The sequence below is a fragment of the Poecilia formosa genome, unplaced genomic scaffold (genome assembly GCF_000485575.1).
Source record: "Poecilia formosa unplaced genomic scaffold, Poecilia_formosa-5.1.2 Scaffold252, whole genome shotgun sequence".
NCBI classification, from domain to species: domain Eukaryota; kingdom Metazoa; phylum Chordata; class Actinopteri; order Cyprinodontiformes; family Poeciliidae; genus Poecilia; species Poecilia formosa.
In genome coordinates this window covers 866,694-883,599 of record NW_006800191.1, presented here as the reverse complement: position 1 = coordinate 883,599, position 16,906 = coordinate 866,694, and the positions used below count along the sequence as shown (strand labels likewise).

The 16,906-nt window shown below is 36.2% G+C and overlaps 2 protein-coding genes across 6 annotated transcripts in view; one reads left to right on the top strand and one right to left on the bottom strand.

Annotated features, from left to right (window-relative positions):
- The first annotated feature begins 33 nt into the window (after nucleotides 1-33).
- Nucleotides 34-13,045, top strand: pgr (progesterone receptor). Its single transcript, XM_007569937.2, has 8 exons — nucleotides 34-1,931; nucleotides 3,064-3,173; nucleotides 5,626-5,742; nucleotides 6,670-6,975; nucleotides 7,250-7,394; nucleotides 8,862-8,992; nucleotides 9,283-9,440; nucleotides 9,526-13,045. Exons 1-8 carry the CDS (start codon nucleotides 1,129-1,131, stop codon nucleotides 9,682-9,684), a joined length of 1,929 nt encoding a protein of 642 aa, XP_007569999.1. The 5' UTR covers nucleotides 34-1,128; the 3' UTR covers nucleotides 9,685-13,045.
- The window catches only part of arhgap42b (Rho GTPase activating protein 42b), a 122,468-nt gene continuing 118,290 nt past the window's right edge, over nucleotides 12,729-16,906 (bottom strand). For all 5 annotated transcript variants that reach the window (XM_007569943.2, XM_007569939.2, XM_007569938.2 and 2 more), the window contains one exon: nucleotides 12,729-15,142. In XM_007569943.2, coding sequence (XP_007570005.1) covers nucleotides 15,054-15,142 — 89 coding nt within the window. In that variant the 3' untranslated portion in view covers nucleotides 12,729-15,053. The remainder of the gene's footprint in view (nucleotides 15,143-16,906) is intronic.

Genomic DNA, 16,906 nt, shown 5'->3' with positions numbered 1-16,906 from the left:
TTACATACTGCAGCCCCTCCAGCACCCGTCTCTTCAGCCCTACCTTGTTCTCACCTCCCATCAACTCGTCATTGTTCATCTCGGAGGGATGGCGGGTACTAATCAGACTTCAGAAAAGTTATTTCCTGGAGACCGGACTCCCACACTGAGTTTTCACCCAAGACTCCATTCATTTAGCTCCCATATGACTCATATCCTCGCTCGTCCATCCATCAGACTCCTTCTTTTATTAAGTCTTTACATTCATGTGGTGTGGTCCTTGCTAGTAAAACCTCAGTTCCAAACAGATAAATCAGGCTGAAAGTAAACCTTTGGAATGGCTTTCACCTTAATCCTAAATAAAATATAAACTCTCTCTGCAACTTGTAAAGGGAAATTCAGCCAAATGATACTTTGAGATGTTTATTTATCCTGTGTGGATCATTTTTGAGCCACTGAGCATTGCTGAAAATTCATGATAAATTTGAAGTTGTGAATATTTTTTGACTAAAAATCCTTTAAGTTGGAAAATTATCCCCTCTAAAAAGGGTAGGATTATCTATTTAAACATTATCCTGAGGATTTTTTTTTCTCACCCAGATACTGTGACTGTTTTTATTTATAATCATGTAACACCTCTTTGCATCCTGTTACACTTTTTCCAGATCTGTAGGGCGGAGACTAATGGCCCTTGACATTGAAAGTCTCCTGAAAGAAATGCCACTTTTTAGCTCTGCTGTTAAGGTACGAGGACTTGCACTCTATACAAACCTTTGGATCTTTTCCCCCAATTTGGTAAGTCCTGTGGACAACTGGATCACTATAGGAAAATATTAGAAATGACACCAACGTCAAGAAGAAGGATATGTCGTTTTTGTCAATCTACTGTGGTTCATTTTTGTGAACAGAACATAAACGCGATCTAATTTACACAGTACACCAGTGCATGTTTTTTTTTTTATCTTACAAACAAGTGAAAGAAACTTATAAAGTATTAGAGAGCCTTTGGTTCATGTGAAAGGCAAAGTCACAGACAGGGAGGAGGATTATAGGAAGGTCTCCGAGTTGCTCCTTATCACGCTGTAACATCCAGCCTGCGGGCGCACTCAAGACGCTTCTTCGAGCTTCAAAGGGAAGAAAGGAAAACTCATGGAAAACAAAATGCACGGGAAGATGAGCGCCATCAGCACCACGTCGATCGCTGATTCAACTGATTCGAAAGTAAGCAACTTGATTGATGTTGGATACAGCAGGTCTGTCAAAGTGGTCGCGCGTAATTTGGGAAGTCTAGATCCTTTAATTCATGGCTTAAATTCGAGTGGGGACTGCTCGGTTTATAAGGACTGCAATTCTATTGAGGCGTCAGTTTCTGCAAAACAGTCTTATGACAGCAACAGTGACTATTTAAAGTCTGCTGGTGTTCCCTGGGAAGAATTTGTTAAACATCAGAGGACCAGCGCATCTCTGTCGGAAAGTTTGTCTGCCGCAAATCTAAGCCTGTCATCCACACCCGGAACTTGTAAGTTCATTAAAGACGAAAAGGAGCCCGCTGTGATTATGGACACCCCCTGTCCGAAGTTTGACACATCACCTGAGATCCGTACTCTCGACACCTGCTGCGAAACCGACAGCAAGCAACACCTGGGGCTGGAAGTAATTCCCCGTCCACGGATGGAGGGCTCTCCTAACTTTCTTATAGAGCTGACCAAGCCAGAGCAGCTGGGGAACTCCGGAAGAACCGACTCCAGGTGTGCTGTGTCCACCCATTCCCATTCCCCCGCGCCTCACGCCACTTCACGTTGGCAGATCCAAACCCCTACTTCTGAGCCTCCATACTGGCTCCACACCGCAGCTATGACCGAGACGGACGCCTTTCCAACCAGCAGCTACGAAGGGATTCAGAATCACACCCAGACCCAGAGGAACCCTTCACCTTTCTCCACCTTTCCAGGGTAATATATTTTCGACGCGTTTTCTAATTTAGCGTTACTGTTTTTGTTTGTTTGTTTGTGTTTGTTGTTTGTGTTTGTTTTTATATTCAGTGATAAATAGTTTAGTGTGACAAACTTTATTTTTATTTAAAATAAAAATTCTTTCATATCTGAAGTCAAAAATACAATCAAGAAATTATTTTTCAAAAATGTTTTTTTTTTTTTTTTACATAAGTTAGGAAACACTTAAAATATGCTTTTGATAGATTCAAAATATTAAGTTTTGAATACGTTTTATATGGAATCCAAGTGTATTTATTTCTGTATTCATTTATTTATTTTCTATTTCTGTGCTGATTTAGAATTACTTATCAAACACACCCGGACACTTGATTGGTAAACTTGCTCTGTAACGTCCAATCATCTTAACGTTAAGAATATTAGTCCCGCCCACTGACTTTGATTCAAAATACCGACAGACAAGTCGATGATGTTGCAACTTAATTAAATAAAATTAATACCAAAAATGTATTTGAACTTCTAGAAAAACATGAACACACTGATTTCGTTTCATGTTTAAGTATTTAGTAATGTTTTTAAAGAATTAGCAAAAATGCTACTATCAATTCATGTAATTATCTGTTTTATTTACAGTTAGCGATATGTTGCATATATTGAATACATATTGTCAATATTTTTAAACGTGTTGACATGTAAAGTATCAATAGTAAACATTTAAATATTAAAACCAATTCATTTTATTGCATACAATTTCCATTTTGACTTAACTTGAATAAATAAACTATTAGTAAAAACGACTAACATCTAATTGGTTAATTTGCCCAGCAACTTGGCTGTCAAATCATCTTAGTCATATTTACTCCACCTACTGACTTTGCAGGATAAGGCAGGAAGGATGAAGAAATAAATACTTAAATAGTTACATATGTTTTTAACAATGAATAAAAATGCTCAATGATTTTCAGACTTTATTACATTATCTAGCCATTTAAATTGTTTTTAATAAATTGTATATACTGAGAATTATTTTTTGAAATTATCACATACATAAATTTTGTTCCTTGCTTGTAGCAGTTTTGGCCCTTGATATATGCAAACCTCCATCAAAAATCTTATTTGGTCTATTTTCTAGGTTGCAGCCTCAGAGAATGTGTGTTATCTGTGGTGATGAAGCATCTGGCTGCCACTATGGAGTCCTAACGTGTGGGAGTTGCAAAGTATTTTTCAAAAGGGCAGTGGAAGGTGAGCAACAAATCCAAATGTCTGTCTGCCAGATCTAAGTGCATGATTTAAGTTTTCCGTATTTAATTTTTTTCCCATTCTCTAAAATGTTGATCCCTCCAGACATCACACTCTTACATAGTTGTATTGGGATTGTCTTAAAAGGGAAAACGGTGGGCTGCAAAATGTTGAACAGTTTAATTGCTTCAGAATGTTCCCTTAATTCAGAAAGTACCCTTTAAGTGTTTGAAAACCAAATGCTTTTAGTAGTCACCAACATTGAAAAACTACAAAAATGATCTATAAATGTTGATGTGATACTGTGGTTAAATGGTATTTCTGTGAGATTTTCACATTAATTGAGACTAATGTGATACTATAACTCTTATATACTGATCTCAATATGCACATGTTAAAACAATTTTTTTTTAGAAAAACATATGGAAGTAACTCATTAAAAACCATTATGTGAATGTTTTTAAATTAAAATCAACCAGGAAGTAATCTGCTAGTTACTGCTATTCCTAACATATAAAACACAGTTTACTATAATCTCCCATATAGATTACCTTTCAGATTGTTGTTTTTCCCACCATTACTTCTTAGATTTCTTGACATATTTTTAACCATATCTAGAAAATGATAGTGATGTCCTTTGGTAACACTGCTATCTTTGAAGGCTACTGTATATTCAGCAAGTGAAACGGCTTTGGCTATATAGTACTCTTGGAATGATGCCAAACACATGACACAATCTAAAATAACCTCATTAAAAGATTAGCAATTCATTTTACTTTGCGAGAAATGTCTGTGTTCTTTGAGTGTTATCTAAATCTCTTGTCATAAGTTTGGCACTGATCAGACTATAAGAACACATACTATAAACATAAATGCTCAAAGTTGTTCCAGGCTGAAATTCATAACAAGGACGGACACAAAATAAAGTTACTACATATAGCCTAAAAACTTGAGATAGGTGAACCAATTTTATTTCTTCACATCTATATTTAGAAAAAAATTGCAATCATTTGTTCTTCAATTAGTTTTTAATAAATTTATGCAACATTAACTTGATGGCAACTTGATTAAGTAGCCACACAAAAAAAAAAACAAAAAAAAAAACTAATTTTGATTGTTTCACTAACCCAGTTCTAAATCAGTTAAACAATCTTGCTCTGGGTTGCTTTAGCACAAATGTTTTGGTTATGGTTTTGAGCCATCATACTGGGTTTGCTTTTCAACCCAAAAATGGGATAAAGTCACAAATGTCATGCTGATAAAGCCACACCACAGTTAGAAGAGATTACTGACCAGGTAAATATTTGGGTTAAAATGAATGATTTTCTGTTTTAGCTTAATTCTGCTTTAAAAATGTTCTGAATCTGAAACATTCAAAGAAGAATGTTACATTTTCTAATAAGTCTTTTAATTAAAAACAACGAAATAGTGCATATTAATAATAACGGAATAGCATGTTATTTAGTCAGTGTGAATGTTAACTTTGTACCTAGCCATAGCTTGTGCTAGCTAAATAGATGGGTATGCTAACCAGCTAAAACTGGCTTATGCTTGTATTAATTTGTTCTCCAATGTGAACTAGAGTAAAAAACATAAAACTACCGACTGTTACATATTACACTGCATTTCATTTCACTTACCACTTCTTGTGGTAAGAATTCAAAGTGGCAATGATGACGCTACCATTAGCCTTTTCTAAAACACAACAAACTGGTTCACTATCATTGATCCAATGTTTGGTTTAAGCTACCCAACTGCTATTGGGACAGCATAAACCAAGCATCTTTTGGTAAGTGATAAATGCTTTAAGAGCCTTCATCATGTTCCATATCTGAGAAGATTTAAAATTTGAAATGCTACAACAGTAAAAGTTTTCAAAGAAAATTATTGTAACAATGTTCCAACATATCTTTACTTGGGGCCTGTTGGGTGCTTTTTAACCTCTAATGGTCTTTGAGCCATACCCCTTTTATGCTACCCAGGTTGTTTAATTACACACAGCTACATGTAATAAGTTTATTTATTTGATTATCTTGTGGTCTAAACAACCTGAAACTCAGATTTTGACTCAAACGGAAAACCCAGTCATTCACAAACACTTTGCAACCTTCTGTGGTAGTTGTTAAAGGTTATTAGAAACAGTATCACTTCGAACAGTGTACACCATGTTCTTCATTTTGGACTTTTTTTGTTATCTTGCAGTGCAAGATATAGTGAGAGCCACTATGTCTCACCATGGCCATGTCACTCTGTCCTCACAGCCTTGCCTCTATCTAATTTGCCTCGTTAGTTCTTTTAGAATCCTGCCTGAGTTTGGAGTGGTTAGTCAAGAGTCAGTTCAATACTGCCCCCCCCTCTCATCCATCATTTACCACCCACGGTTCCCTATATATTTAGAAACCAAGCACTGTTAAAATTGGTTGTATTGTTTGTCTGTGCCCATTCCCCTCAACAGGCCATCACAGCTATCTCTGCGCTGGGCGAAATGACTGCATTGTGGACAAAATTCGGAGAAAAAATTGCCCTGCATGTCGCCTCAGAAAGTGTTACCAAGCAGGAATGATGCTCGGAGGTAGGATTTCATTTGATTTGTTATCGAACCGTTACCACACCTCCATATGAGTCATTTCTTCGAGTAGCAAGCACCATGTCTCAATCTTTTGTTCAAGGTTGATTCTTCACAAAAGACCAAATCTATTGTAAAGCTTTAGGTTTATGGCAACACCTGCATTAGAACTCAGAAGTGTACACACCCCTGTTAAAATCCCAAGATTCTGAGTCTTAAAAAATTGAGAGTAAGATCAATTATTTTAAAACTATATTGGCAATTTTTTGGTTCAGTTTCAAAGTTTAGTCTTTGGGACTCCATTAGCCTTCCACCTGGCAAAGTTCTTGAAATCTCTTGTCCAAAGCCATCTTTGGGTTCCCTACCAATGGTTCTCCAGATGTAGTTCCAAAACTAATTTTCTTAAGATGAAGCCATTATTTGGTGATGCATCTCTGATTACGGTGATGCTGGAAACTGAATCACTCTTCATCTTCTAGAAGACCTACTTTCATCTGACAAAAATTAACCCCAGATCATAATGTTACCACCATCATCCTTCACTGTAGTCATGGTACATTATGTCAAAAGTATAGTCATCTCAATATTAGTATTCACAGTATTATGATTATCACAAAGGGCTGCTTAAAATATTGAACTTTTTTCTAGTATAACATAATCCAAGAGTCACAAGTTTAAACTTTGCATTCTAATCTGATGTTCAGCCTGTTGGATGGAATCTCCCTGCAGCAGTACTTGACAGATTCCATGTAGATTTACGCCAAATAATATCATTATCACAATATTTACAAATAATATCACCACTGCATCATTTTTCTAATATTGTACTGGATTACATTTTTCATACCCAAGTATTTTACAAATTAATTTGTCTGATTTTTACTTGGGGTACTTCCTTATTAGATTTGATAAAGCTTTATATTTGTGTCACAGGCAGGAAACTGAAGCGCTTTGGAGCCTTGAAGGCCTTAGGGTTGGCTCCGTCCCTGATGTTCCAGTCCCATTTGGCCATGTCCGGAGATGGCCAGGCCTTGACCTCCATGTCTTGTGTACCAAGCATCCATGAGCTTCAGCTTTCCCAACAAATCATTAACATCCTGGAAAACATCGAGCCTGAGATTGTGTACTCTGGTTACGACAACTTACAACCCGAAGTTCCCCATCTTCTCCTCAACAGTCTCAACAGGCTGTGCGAGAAACAGCTGCTGTGGATTGTCAAGTGGTCCAAGTCCCTGCCAGGTAACAGCTCTCTGCATGTCAGGGTTGCCACTTTTGTTGTCATAGGGATCGCTCTGGGAGGCCTTGCTAAAGGTCTCAACCTTAAGTGATCCCCATTAGTCACACGAAGTGTTCAACTCTAATCTCAGAGAGAACAACAAAACATGAAAACCAATGCCCTGCAGTGATGATTCACTTATGAATCATGTTGCATCAAATTAAGAGGTAGGAAAAAAGTTGTCAAAATGAGGTATTTTAATGTTTTTTGACTCTGTGTTCTACTGTCTTTTCTAAGGTTTTCGGAATCTTCACATCAACGATCAGATGACTCTAATTCAGTACTCGTGGATGAACCTGATGGTGTTCTCTCTCGGGTGGCGCTCTTTTCAGAATGTCACCAGCGAATATTTATACTTTGCGCCTGACCTGATTCTTAGCCAGTAAGTAAATATCTTAGTGTCTTGAAAATGTCTGACATTTTAGATTTTATATGAACAAACTGCAGTGAAACTAAATGCTATCAGAAGTCAGCTTGTAAGTAAATCCACCAATTTATGATTTATTTGGAGTGTAAATATATCCTTTCTGTAAAAGTCTCAGAGGTTTGTCAAAGAACATTATTAAAAAAAAAGGCCCAGGAAGAGACATAGCAAAAAAACAGATGGCTATTTAGGGTATCGGAGCTGCAGCTAAGAGGCAGATGGTAACTATGGTGGATCTGCAGAGATCCGCTAGCCAGGCCATTGTCTTCCTACCTAATTCCAGTTGATTCCCATCTACCTTCAGTTTTACACCTGGGTTTTCTCCCATTGAGCTGGATTTCTCTGGATGAATTTTAACCAGGTCAAACGGTGAAAAAAAAGAGGATTTGTGAACGATGAAGCCAATTTCCTGTTCTGTTTTAGAATTCTAGTCTGTCTATGGTTGTAGTTTGGCAATGGAGGAAGTGAATGGCGTCCGTGTTGGCCACACTCCCAGATATTGAATTAATATTAACAGCCATCTTATTTGGCTCTGAACTTCTCTCTTCGGTGGTTGTTTACGACACAGCTCATTTCCAATATAGTGCTGAACTGGCTCATTACATCACGGCCAAATGTTAGCAATTCTCAGTAGCCAAAGATCCAGACCCTTTGTATGAAGCAAAGCATAGAAGAAGCATGGAATGGTTTTTACTAGGCTAGAGATCTTCTACTCAGTGGAGAGAAACTGGATAGGAAACGTATTAGTCAAGCATCTGAAAAATATCTGACTTTCATGGCAGAAAATCCAGAAGAAAGCCACAAGTTAAAAGAAAGTGACCAGACGTCCTGTTTGAATATTGTCAGCGTAGAAGACAACAAACCAAATGATAAGATAAAAATTCAACCTTTTGGCCATTAAGAAAGATGTTATATGGGGCAGAATATCTACAGCTCATATCACATGAATCACACTATAACCATGGTGAAACATAGTGGTGGCATCATCGTGGCGCACATATGCTTTTCTTCAGCAAGGACAACAAATCTGCCCAGAGTAATTGGAAAGATGAACAGAGCTGAATACAATGTAGTTCTGGAAGAAAACCTTGCAAAAGTAGAAAAACATTTGAAATTGGTTCAGAGAGACTATGAAGAATGGTCTAATTGAGGTCCAGATCAAAAACAAAGCAACAATCTTTGAGAAGATTTAAAAATTTGTCTTCGTTCTACCCATTTCCAGTTTGACTGAATCGGAGCTATTTACAAAGAATTTAAAACGGCAAAAAGACGCATAAAAGTTGGTGTTTGTAACTTGCCAAAAGTTGTTAGTATTAAGTCAAGAGAAAAAAGAAACAGAAAAAAAACAGAGAAAAAAGAATCAATTTAATTTTGAAAAAGACACACTTACTTTAAACTATATTAATGTTTTTCTTTAATTTTTAGGGAGCAAATGAGGAGATCCCCAATATATGACCTCTGCCTGGCGATCCAGTTCATTCCTCAGGAGTTTGCCAACCTACAAGTGACCCGTGAGGAATTCCTCTGCATGAAAGCTATAATATTACTCACCACAGGTGGGACCCTTACAATTGAACACAACCACTACACAATGTTACAATCTCAGAAATGTGAAGCTTTGAAGACCAACTACTGCAGAGCTGAACAAAAACAGGAGTGTTTAACAAGATTAGACCTTGAATAGATTAATGTAGCAACTATTGTCAAGTTATTTTTCCTTATCAAACAAAAACATGTTATTCAAGCACATATATTTCCTTTTCCTGAAGCATTTTTTTACAACAGATGGTTGCGATTTACAATTTGCATTTAAATTTGACTTCTTGCTTGTCTTATGCACTCTCAGTGCCTCTTGAAGGTCTGAAAAGTCAGGCCGCATTTGAGGAAATGAGACAAAACTACATACGAGAGCTGTCCAGAGCCATTCACATGAAGGAGAAGGGCATGGTGGCCAGTTCCCAGCGGTTCTACCACCTTACCAAACTGATGGACGCCATGCATGATGTAAGGCTCTTTCAGAAGGTACACCTCCAGTGTCTGCATTCGTATTGAGCACCAAAAATGAAAAGAAATGTCTCCTGTCTGACAGATAGTGAAGAAGGTCAACCTGTTCTGTCTGAGCACCTTCATCCAGGCCGACGGCATGAAAGTGGAGTTTCCAGAGATGATGTCAGAAGTCATCGCCTCTCAACTTCCCAAGGTGCTGGCTGGGATGGTGAAACCCCTGTTGTTCCACACGAAGCAGTAATGCAGACATCATTATGGTGGTGGCCTTTGACTGGATTACTGCTGCAGAATACTTAATTCTTCAGACCCTGCATTCTGCTGTAGTGTAAACTATGATAAATGCCTCCAGGGAAGGCAAAAAATAAAAAAAAATAAAATAAAAAAATGGATTGACATGAATGTAAAATGCCTACAAAAGCATGAATATATTTGAATGTTTAATTTTCAGTTTTTAATCATGTTACAAAAACAAACTTAAATATATTTTATTTGGCTTTTCTGTAACAGACCAACATAAAATAATATTTTGCTGCATGTCAATATCTAAAGTAGGGGTCATGTTAGCCAGATGTTTTCCATCTTTGATTGCTTTTTTTATTATTTGAAACAGTGACAGAAAAATCTGAGGGCCATCCGTCATTTTGTCAGATTAAAATTCACACTCCTGATCAAGTCGTGCAGTAGTAGACGTGTTTAACTTTACGCGCAAAGTTCAGCTAATTAAGGCCGTGTCCAAACTGAGACGATTTTCAGTGTATCTGCAAAAGATTTTTGTTGTTTAGGCAGTGCGTTCACATGGATTCAGGTTCTTGTGAGACCAAACTATGATTTTTGGTGACGTTGAAGCTCCATTTGTTTGGTTTGGTGTTTTTGTGTCGTTCTGTGGTAGTACTACAGCGCCACCGATTGGCCCGGCATACCTATTACATATATTTTTGTGGTGTCCTGTCATGTAGGCCCACTTTTATTTTTTTTTTTTAAGTATTTCCAAAAATGTATCGCTCATTCTCCTCATTTAGAGGGTTTGTCAACATTTGATCACGTCAGTTGGAGAAATGTTCCCTAATTTCAAAACACTGGCAGAAGTGGCTTGTAATTCCAGTCTCTAGTTTAGCAGCAGAAAACAGATTCAGTTTCCAGATCAACATCAAAATTCCCATGAGAAGTCATCTGTTTGAGGTAAACGTGACAATAGAGTCAGCAGCAACTCTCCTTGAAACATCTGACTACGGACAAGTGAGGAAGCGATTCCGGTCCTTCCAGGACTTTAAGTTCAGGCTAGAGCAGATGCATCGTTTGTAATTTAAGAGCCATAATTTTATTGTTTTTACATATTGGTCCCAGAAGTCAGGGGTTTGTGTCACAGTGGATGCATCCATCTGCTTGATAAATGATGGAACTATATGGATTCTCTTATTCGAGTTGAATATTAGTTAAAGTGAACTGAATGTCCAATAGTCTCGTTGTTTCCTGAACAACAGAATATCTGTATTAATAATGAAATAAAAATGAAACACAAACCATCTATTTTTCATCAACTGTTAGATGCCACTTTGAGTTGGTCTATGACATAAGATCATAATAAAATGTATTAAAGGTTGTGGTTGTTACATAGCGAAATCTGAAAAGGACGTAACCATTTTTGCAAGGCACTGTATCATAAACTCAATACAGTGTCTTCCTTCCACAAGTATTGTTTTTTTTTTGGTAAAGATGTGTAAAAATTTTTTTTTTTTATTTTTAGTTAGTCCTCTGACTGCAAATATAGACATGTTCAGTCATGTTGCTATTTTCTTTAAGCAATATCTTGATCAACAAGCATTTGCCTTACTTTATCTGCTCTCTTGTTTTTCGAACAACCACAAAAAATAGGCCTGTTGGTCATTTCATATTTAGTACCCAGGAACACAGGTGGGCCTCTAATGTAAAATACATCATTTTAATACATTTAAATGATGTATTAAGATTTGTTTTAATCAATTTAATCAATGTGCTCAAATTAAATAGATAAAAAAAAAATCTGTGTGATATTTTAGTGCTACAATAGATACATTTTAAAGACTTTTTACACATCTCCACCAAGGTGACAATAATTGTGTTAGGTCCTGTTAAGCATCCGTCATTAAATCTTTTGTGTGTTGCTGTGTATCAAACATTTTCCATTCTGTCACTTGTGTTTTATCCAATTGCAACAACACATTAGATTATAAACAAAAGAAATATCTGAAATACTGATATCTTTGTACTGAAGCTGCAAAAAATAGAACAAAATCTTGCCGTTATTGTGCAGAACAACTGCATAGCTTATGGACATGTGCAAATTCAAAGTGGGCAGGCAGAGAAAAGTGGAGAGATATCTTACCCTTTGTCAAATATTTGCACGGAAAAATAAAACTAAAACAACTTGCATATGTGCACAAATAACAGCCATTTTTATTTTCAGAACAGAGCACAATTAATCATATTTATCATTTAAAGAATGATGAATATTTATAGTTTACTCAAGCCAGTGAAGTTCTTGAAAAGGTAACATTAGTTAAAAATGTTTCATCAAACCTTTTCACATTAAAAATGTAACTAATCAATCAAACCTCGACACATAATCCCATATTAACACAGCATTTAGATTTCGGTGGTTGAACAGGTTTAGGTTCTCTATCCAACATGTAGATCTCAGTAGCAATGAAAATTTATTTTCTCCTCATATATTTCTTCTGATTTTGCTTTATTTGCCAGACGTAAAAGCTTCAGATGATCAAACTAATATTAATGTAATTTCAGATCAACCTGGAAAAACATTAAAAAGCTGTATTTTACAACAGCCTCATTGGTTTTAAGGGGAAAAAGCTATTGAGACTTATATACTCCTATGTGAAAACAGGCAATGCCCCCACCGGCCAAACATGGTGGTGGTAGTGTGATGATCAGGAGCTAAACATTTCACACTACTGTCTACCTCAGGACTTGGTGGCTTAACCACAAATAATCTGCTCTATAGCAGAAAACACTGAATGTATTCAAACTAAGACAATTCTACAAAGAAGGGGGTCACGATGCTCCAAAGCAATAAAATAGAATGATTACCTGATTCTTGAAGGCACTTGTTTTACAACTTATATAAGCAGTTGGCAAGGGACTGATTTTCACCCGTTTCTTTTCTTTTTTCTTAATTAAAAAAAAAATACTGTTATCTTTATCTGACGTCAAACTTTTATGAGTGACAAAAAGCCACAAAGCAGAAGAAATTTGTGAGGGGCAAATACTTGCAGTACTCTACTTTTTTTGATCCCTCAGTGAAATATAAACCACATGTATCTGGACAGATGGTTTGATCATTCACTCTGTATTTGCTGACCTATTTTGTTAGGATAAATTAAATGTTTGAAAAAAATCCTAATAACTGTGTGAAACAGCGTGCCAATTTGGACATATTCAGGAAATCAGTATAATTTCCGTGGCATGCCCCGGCAAATTCATTTACCGTAAGGGAGTAGTAGTTCAGCATCAAGTGTTCAAGGCCACCTCGCATTCTTCGAAATGTAAATGGAAAAGAACAGCCTGATCCTGGCAGGAGCTAAATGTCAAATATTCTCCCAAATACATTTTGGGAAACCAAAGAAAGTTTAACTTTGGCGTTTTTTTTTTTTAAGTTTGCAAAAATGATTGTGTCTTTCTTTGTTTTTTTCTATCTTTTTTTCTGAAACTGTATCACTAAAGTTAACTTTGTAGACAATTTTTGATTTTTAGTGCGTGGATGTTGACAAGTAAATATGTATTAAATGTCTTCTTTCACACATAACAACGTCATACTTGTGTTGTTGTCATTACTTGTACACCAGTGTACCACTGACCACACAACGTACATTTGATAAAATAACTTTTACATACAACGTATATTTGATGTGCCAATATTCTGTAACAGACAGTTACAAGAAGTAAATATTTCATATAATTTTAAAGAAAAAAAAAACATGAGCAGGTGTACAGTAGCATTTAACTGACGAGGCAACAGCCAGGAACAGTTTCAGTGGGTAAACAGTAGTCCAGAGATATTAAGGTGCAAAACCGTTATTGGTTTCTCTACTATATTCTAACAGAATAGATTATTTTATTATTTGAAAACACAGCTTGATCAATCAAAATGTTTGTGACAGATTTGTGATGAAGTGTGGTGAAATGGGTTCATATATAGGATACATTTCTGAGAATAAAATAATTAAAAGGGAAATTGATTGTTCTGTGATTCTGTAGGCTAATACTAGAGATCAGTGCCATCATGTTGCATTATATTTATATCTGACTTTAATGCTAAGCTGAATTGCTCGGCGGAGGAAACAAATGCATCAAAATCTCACAAAGAGAGGTATAGAATTGGTCATTAGTTTGCGAAAGCCTCGACAATAATATCTGCTAAAAATGCAAACAATGTTGGCAAAGAATAATCAACAGATTAGCCACATCTGCAAAAATATCTTAATAATTTTTCGTTTTTAATCAAAGTAAACTTAAAAAAAACAGCAGGCGTTAAAGTCACAAACAAAAACATGTCTAAAACATTATCATTAGAACAATAAAATAGTTCAAATTAGATATTAGAGGTGAATTTAACATTTTTTTCCAGAAAGATACAACACATTTTTTTGTGTTGATTTAATTTGGTTTTCTTGGGACGACTGCTCTAAAAGCTTAATGTTTGCCTAATGCCTCCCTTATATTTCTCAAAAAAGAGAAGTATAATAAAAAAAAGAGCTACAATTTAAACTAAATATAATTTAGAACCTCACATAAAAAATCTGGGCACATTTAAGGATTTTTAAGGTCTTAAATTGAGATGGTTACATGTAAAACTTTTTCTGGCTTTGAAGGACCTTTCATAAATCCAGTCTCACTCCAGCTCCTCCAGTTGTTCCTGCCATTGCAGGTAAGGAGCTCAGTCTTTGCCGCATCTGGTCATGAGACATTTCTCCTGAAGGCATTTGGCTTTTCAATGTAGGCATCTGCAAATTTCACTCTTTAAATGCTTAAATGGGGATAGATGAAGAAATCTAATATTCAGCTCCTGGACCTCGACTGTAACTATATTCAATATTAGTGCATTATATGTACAACTTTGACTATATGGGTTAAAGAAAATCCACAATAAAGCCAAACTTGCGCACTCAGTTCTTGTTTTCAAAATTAATCAAAGTAGTAGGATGGATTCAGGTTTATTGGGACGTATTGAGGAATCTGGGACAATCTAAGGAAAAGGGTATTTTATTGTTGCCTTGAAGTTTACAGGTAGCAATTTTGGAGATACTTCCAAAGTAGTGCTTTAGCACTCTCAGCTCTGCTTTATAAGTTTGAAGGCAAATGTAAAATATCTTTTTTCTTATCCTGTCCAAACGCGTCTTAATTCTCCCTTTATTGCATTACCATTTCACTCTGGAAACCCCCCCAAAAACAATTCAAATATCTCACTCCAAATCCAAAATCAATAAGAGATTCAAATGATGAGTGTATATAATTGTATATAATTCTCTGTCAGCGAACTGGATATTGGGAACTTAACAGTGAGCACAGAGCTCTTTTTCCATTGCTATCATAAAAATATGGCAGGGTGAGCTTCTTTCACAGGTAAACAACATAATTCTCTGGGATTAAACCTGTTTTGCTCTCGTATGTTGCTTGGAGCCAGCCTGGTTCGACGGAGGGGTAGACTAAAGGACATAAGAGAGAGAGAGAGAGAGAGAGAGAGAGAGAGAGAGAGAAACACTTGTAAGTCTCAGAGAAAGAACAGGTTGTTGTATTTTCAGTTGTACCAGTTCTACAACAAAATGTAGTGAAAAGGACAGTGAAGATTATTCTGGGTCAGCCTGCTATTTTCAGTCAGCTGTTGGGGTGTGTTTTACAATTTAAACTCAAAGCCTCAAATCAACAGCACCAGGAAGGTAATTACCGTGGAGAGTAATTAAAAGCATTAAGCTTGCTTGTAAATGATGGGGAGCATCTGTTGATGTTTTTTGCCTCTGGCTGCAGACTCTGCTGGCTGTGTTAACAGGGAACAGGCACCAGAGCCTTCAATCATTAGGTTACAGTGACCCAACTGCCCTGCTTATGGGTCAAGCCATCTCTTTATTGGAGAAAAACATGAAGCGGTAATAAAAATAACGTGGTTATTAAGATTTTCTGCATGCATAGTGGGTTGTGGGGTTGTTGTTATATGAAGCCTTTCTTCAAACCTCTACCTAATATACAGTCATATCTCAGTATGCCTGTGTACTGAGGCATATTTAGTTCACTTTTGAACTAAATGTTCACCAAAAGTGAACGTTTAGTTTTAATTTATTTAGATGATTACGGCTTACAGCATGTCTCGCCAAATTATCGTCAACTGTGGAAATCTCACGCTGGATCTCCTGTATGTCATATTATGAACCATCCCACACAGCAAATGAACCCATACAATCTTAAAATCTTTCCTAATGCAAATATCTGCAAACACTTGAAAATATCTTACAAGAAACTTTTCAGCAATATATAAGAACAGGTTTTAAGTATGTTATTCTTTAATACTGTGGCAGATTTTTACAATTATAACAAGAAATTTCCCATGTTGTTATAAGTGAAAGAAATGCCAGTAACACTTTTTAACCGATATTCAAGAAGGATTGAGTTAAAATAAGCTCCCATGTCATGCTGAAAAGATACTTGCAAGTTGTGTCGTATTTAAAATGTACAAAGATATTTGCACTGAAAACTAGACAAAAATTGCCACTTTGTGTTTTTGCAGTGCACTCTTCTCAGGGACAGGGAGCTTTATTCTTGGAGGAGATGCAAAATTTTTATGGTGGACTTTATACCATCAAATAATACACTGCAGAATCATACAATCTTACAAAGTATTTTTGTCAAGCTTCTAGTACAAATATAAGAGCACACTTATAGTGACTTACAAGAAACTATTTTTTATGTCTTATCAATTAAAAACAGCCCTAGTTTCACTAGCAGATCTTTTCACTTATAATATGGGAAAATGTCTTATTATAAGTGAAATGATCTGAGACTGGAGCTAGGACTTAAAAAAAAATAAAAAAATAAATATGGTATTATTCAGCTAAAACAATCTCCTATATTTTGCTGAAAAGTTAGTTAGTTTTGTCTTGTTTCAACTGTACTAAGATATTTGCATCAGAAACTAGACAAAATAAATACTTTGTAACATTTTGTGGTTTCACAGTGCAGTCCAATCGTCTCTCTCTTTGGTGCAGGAGTGGCTTAACAAAAGGAATGGAACCATCCAGTGGACCCACAGCCCATGCTTTCTGAATCTGCCCATTGCCTGTTTACTTTTTACAATCGCGTTTTTCTTCTGCTTAACTTTCATGTCAATCTGTCAATTCCCAGCAACTTTAGGGATGTCGTTTTGCAGCTTGCTGGTGATCAGTATAGATTGTTAAGGCCAACATGTGGTCATAGCACAA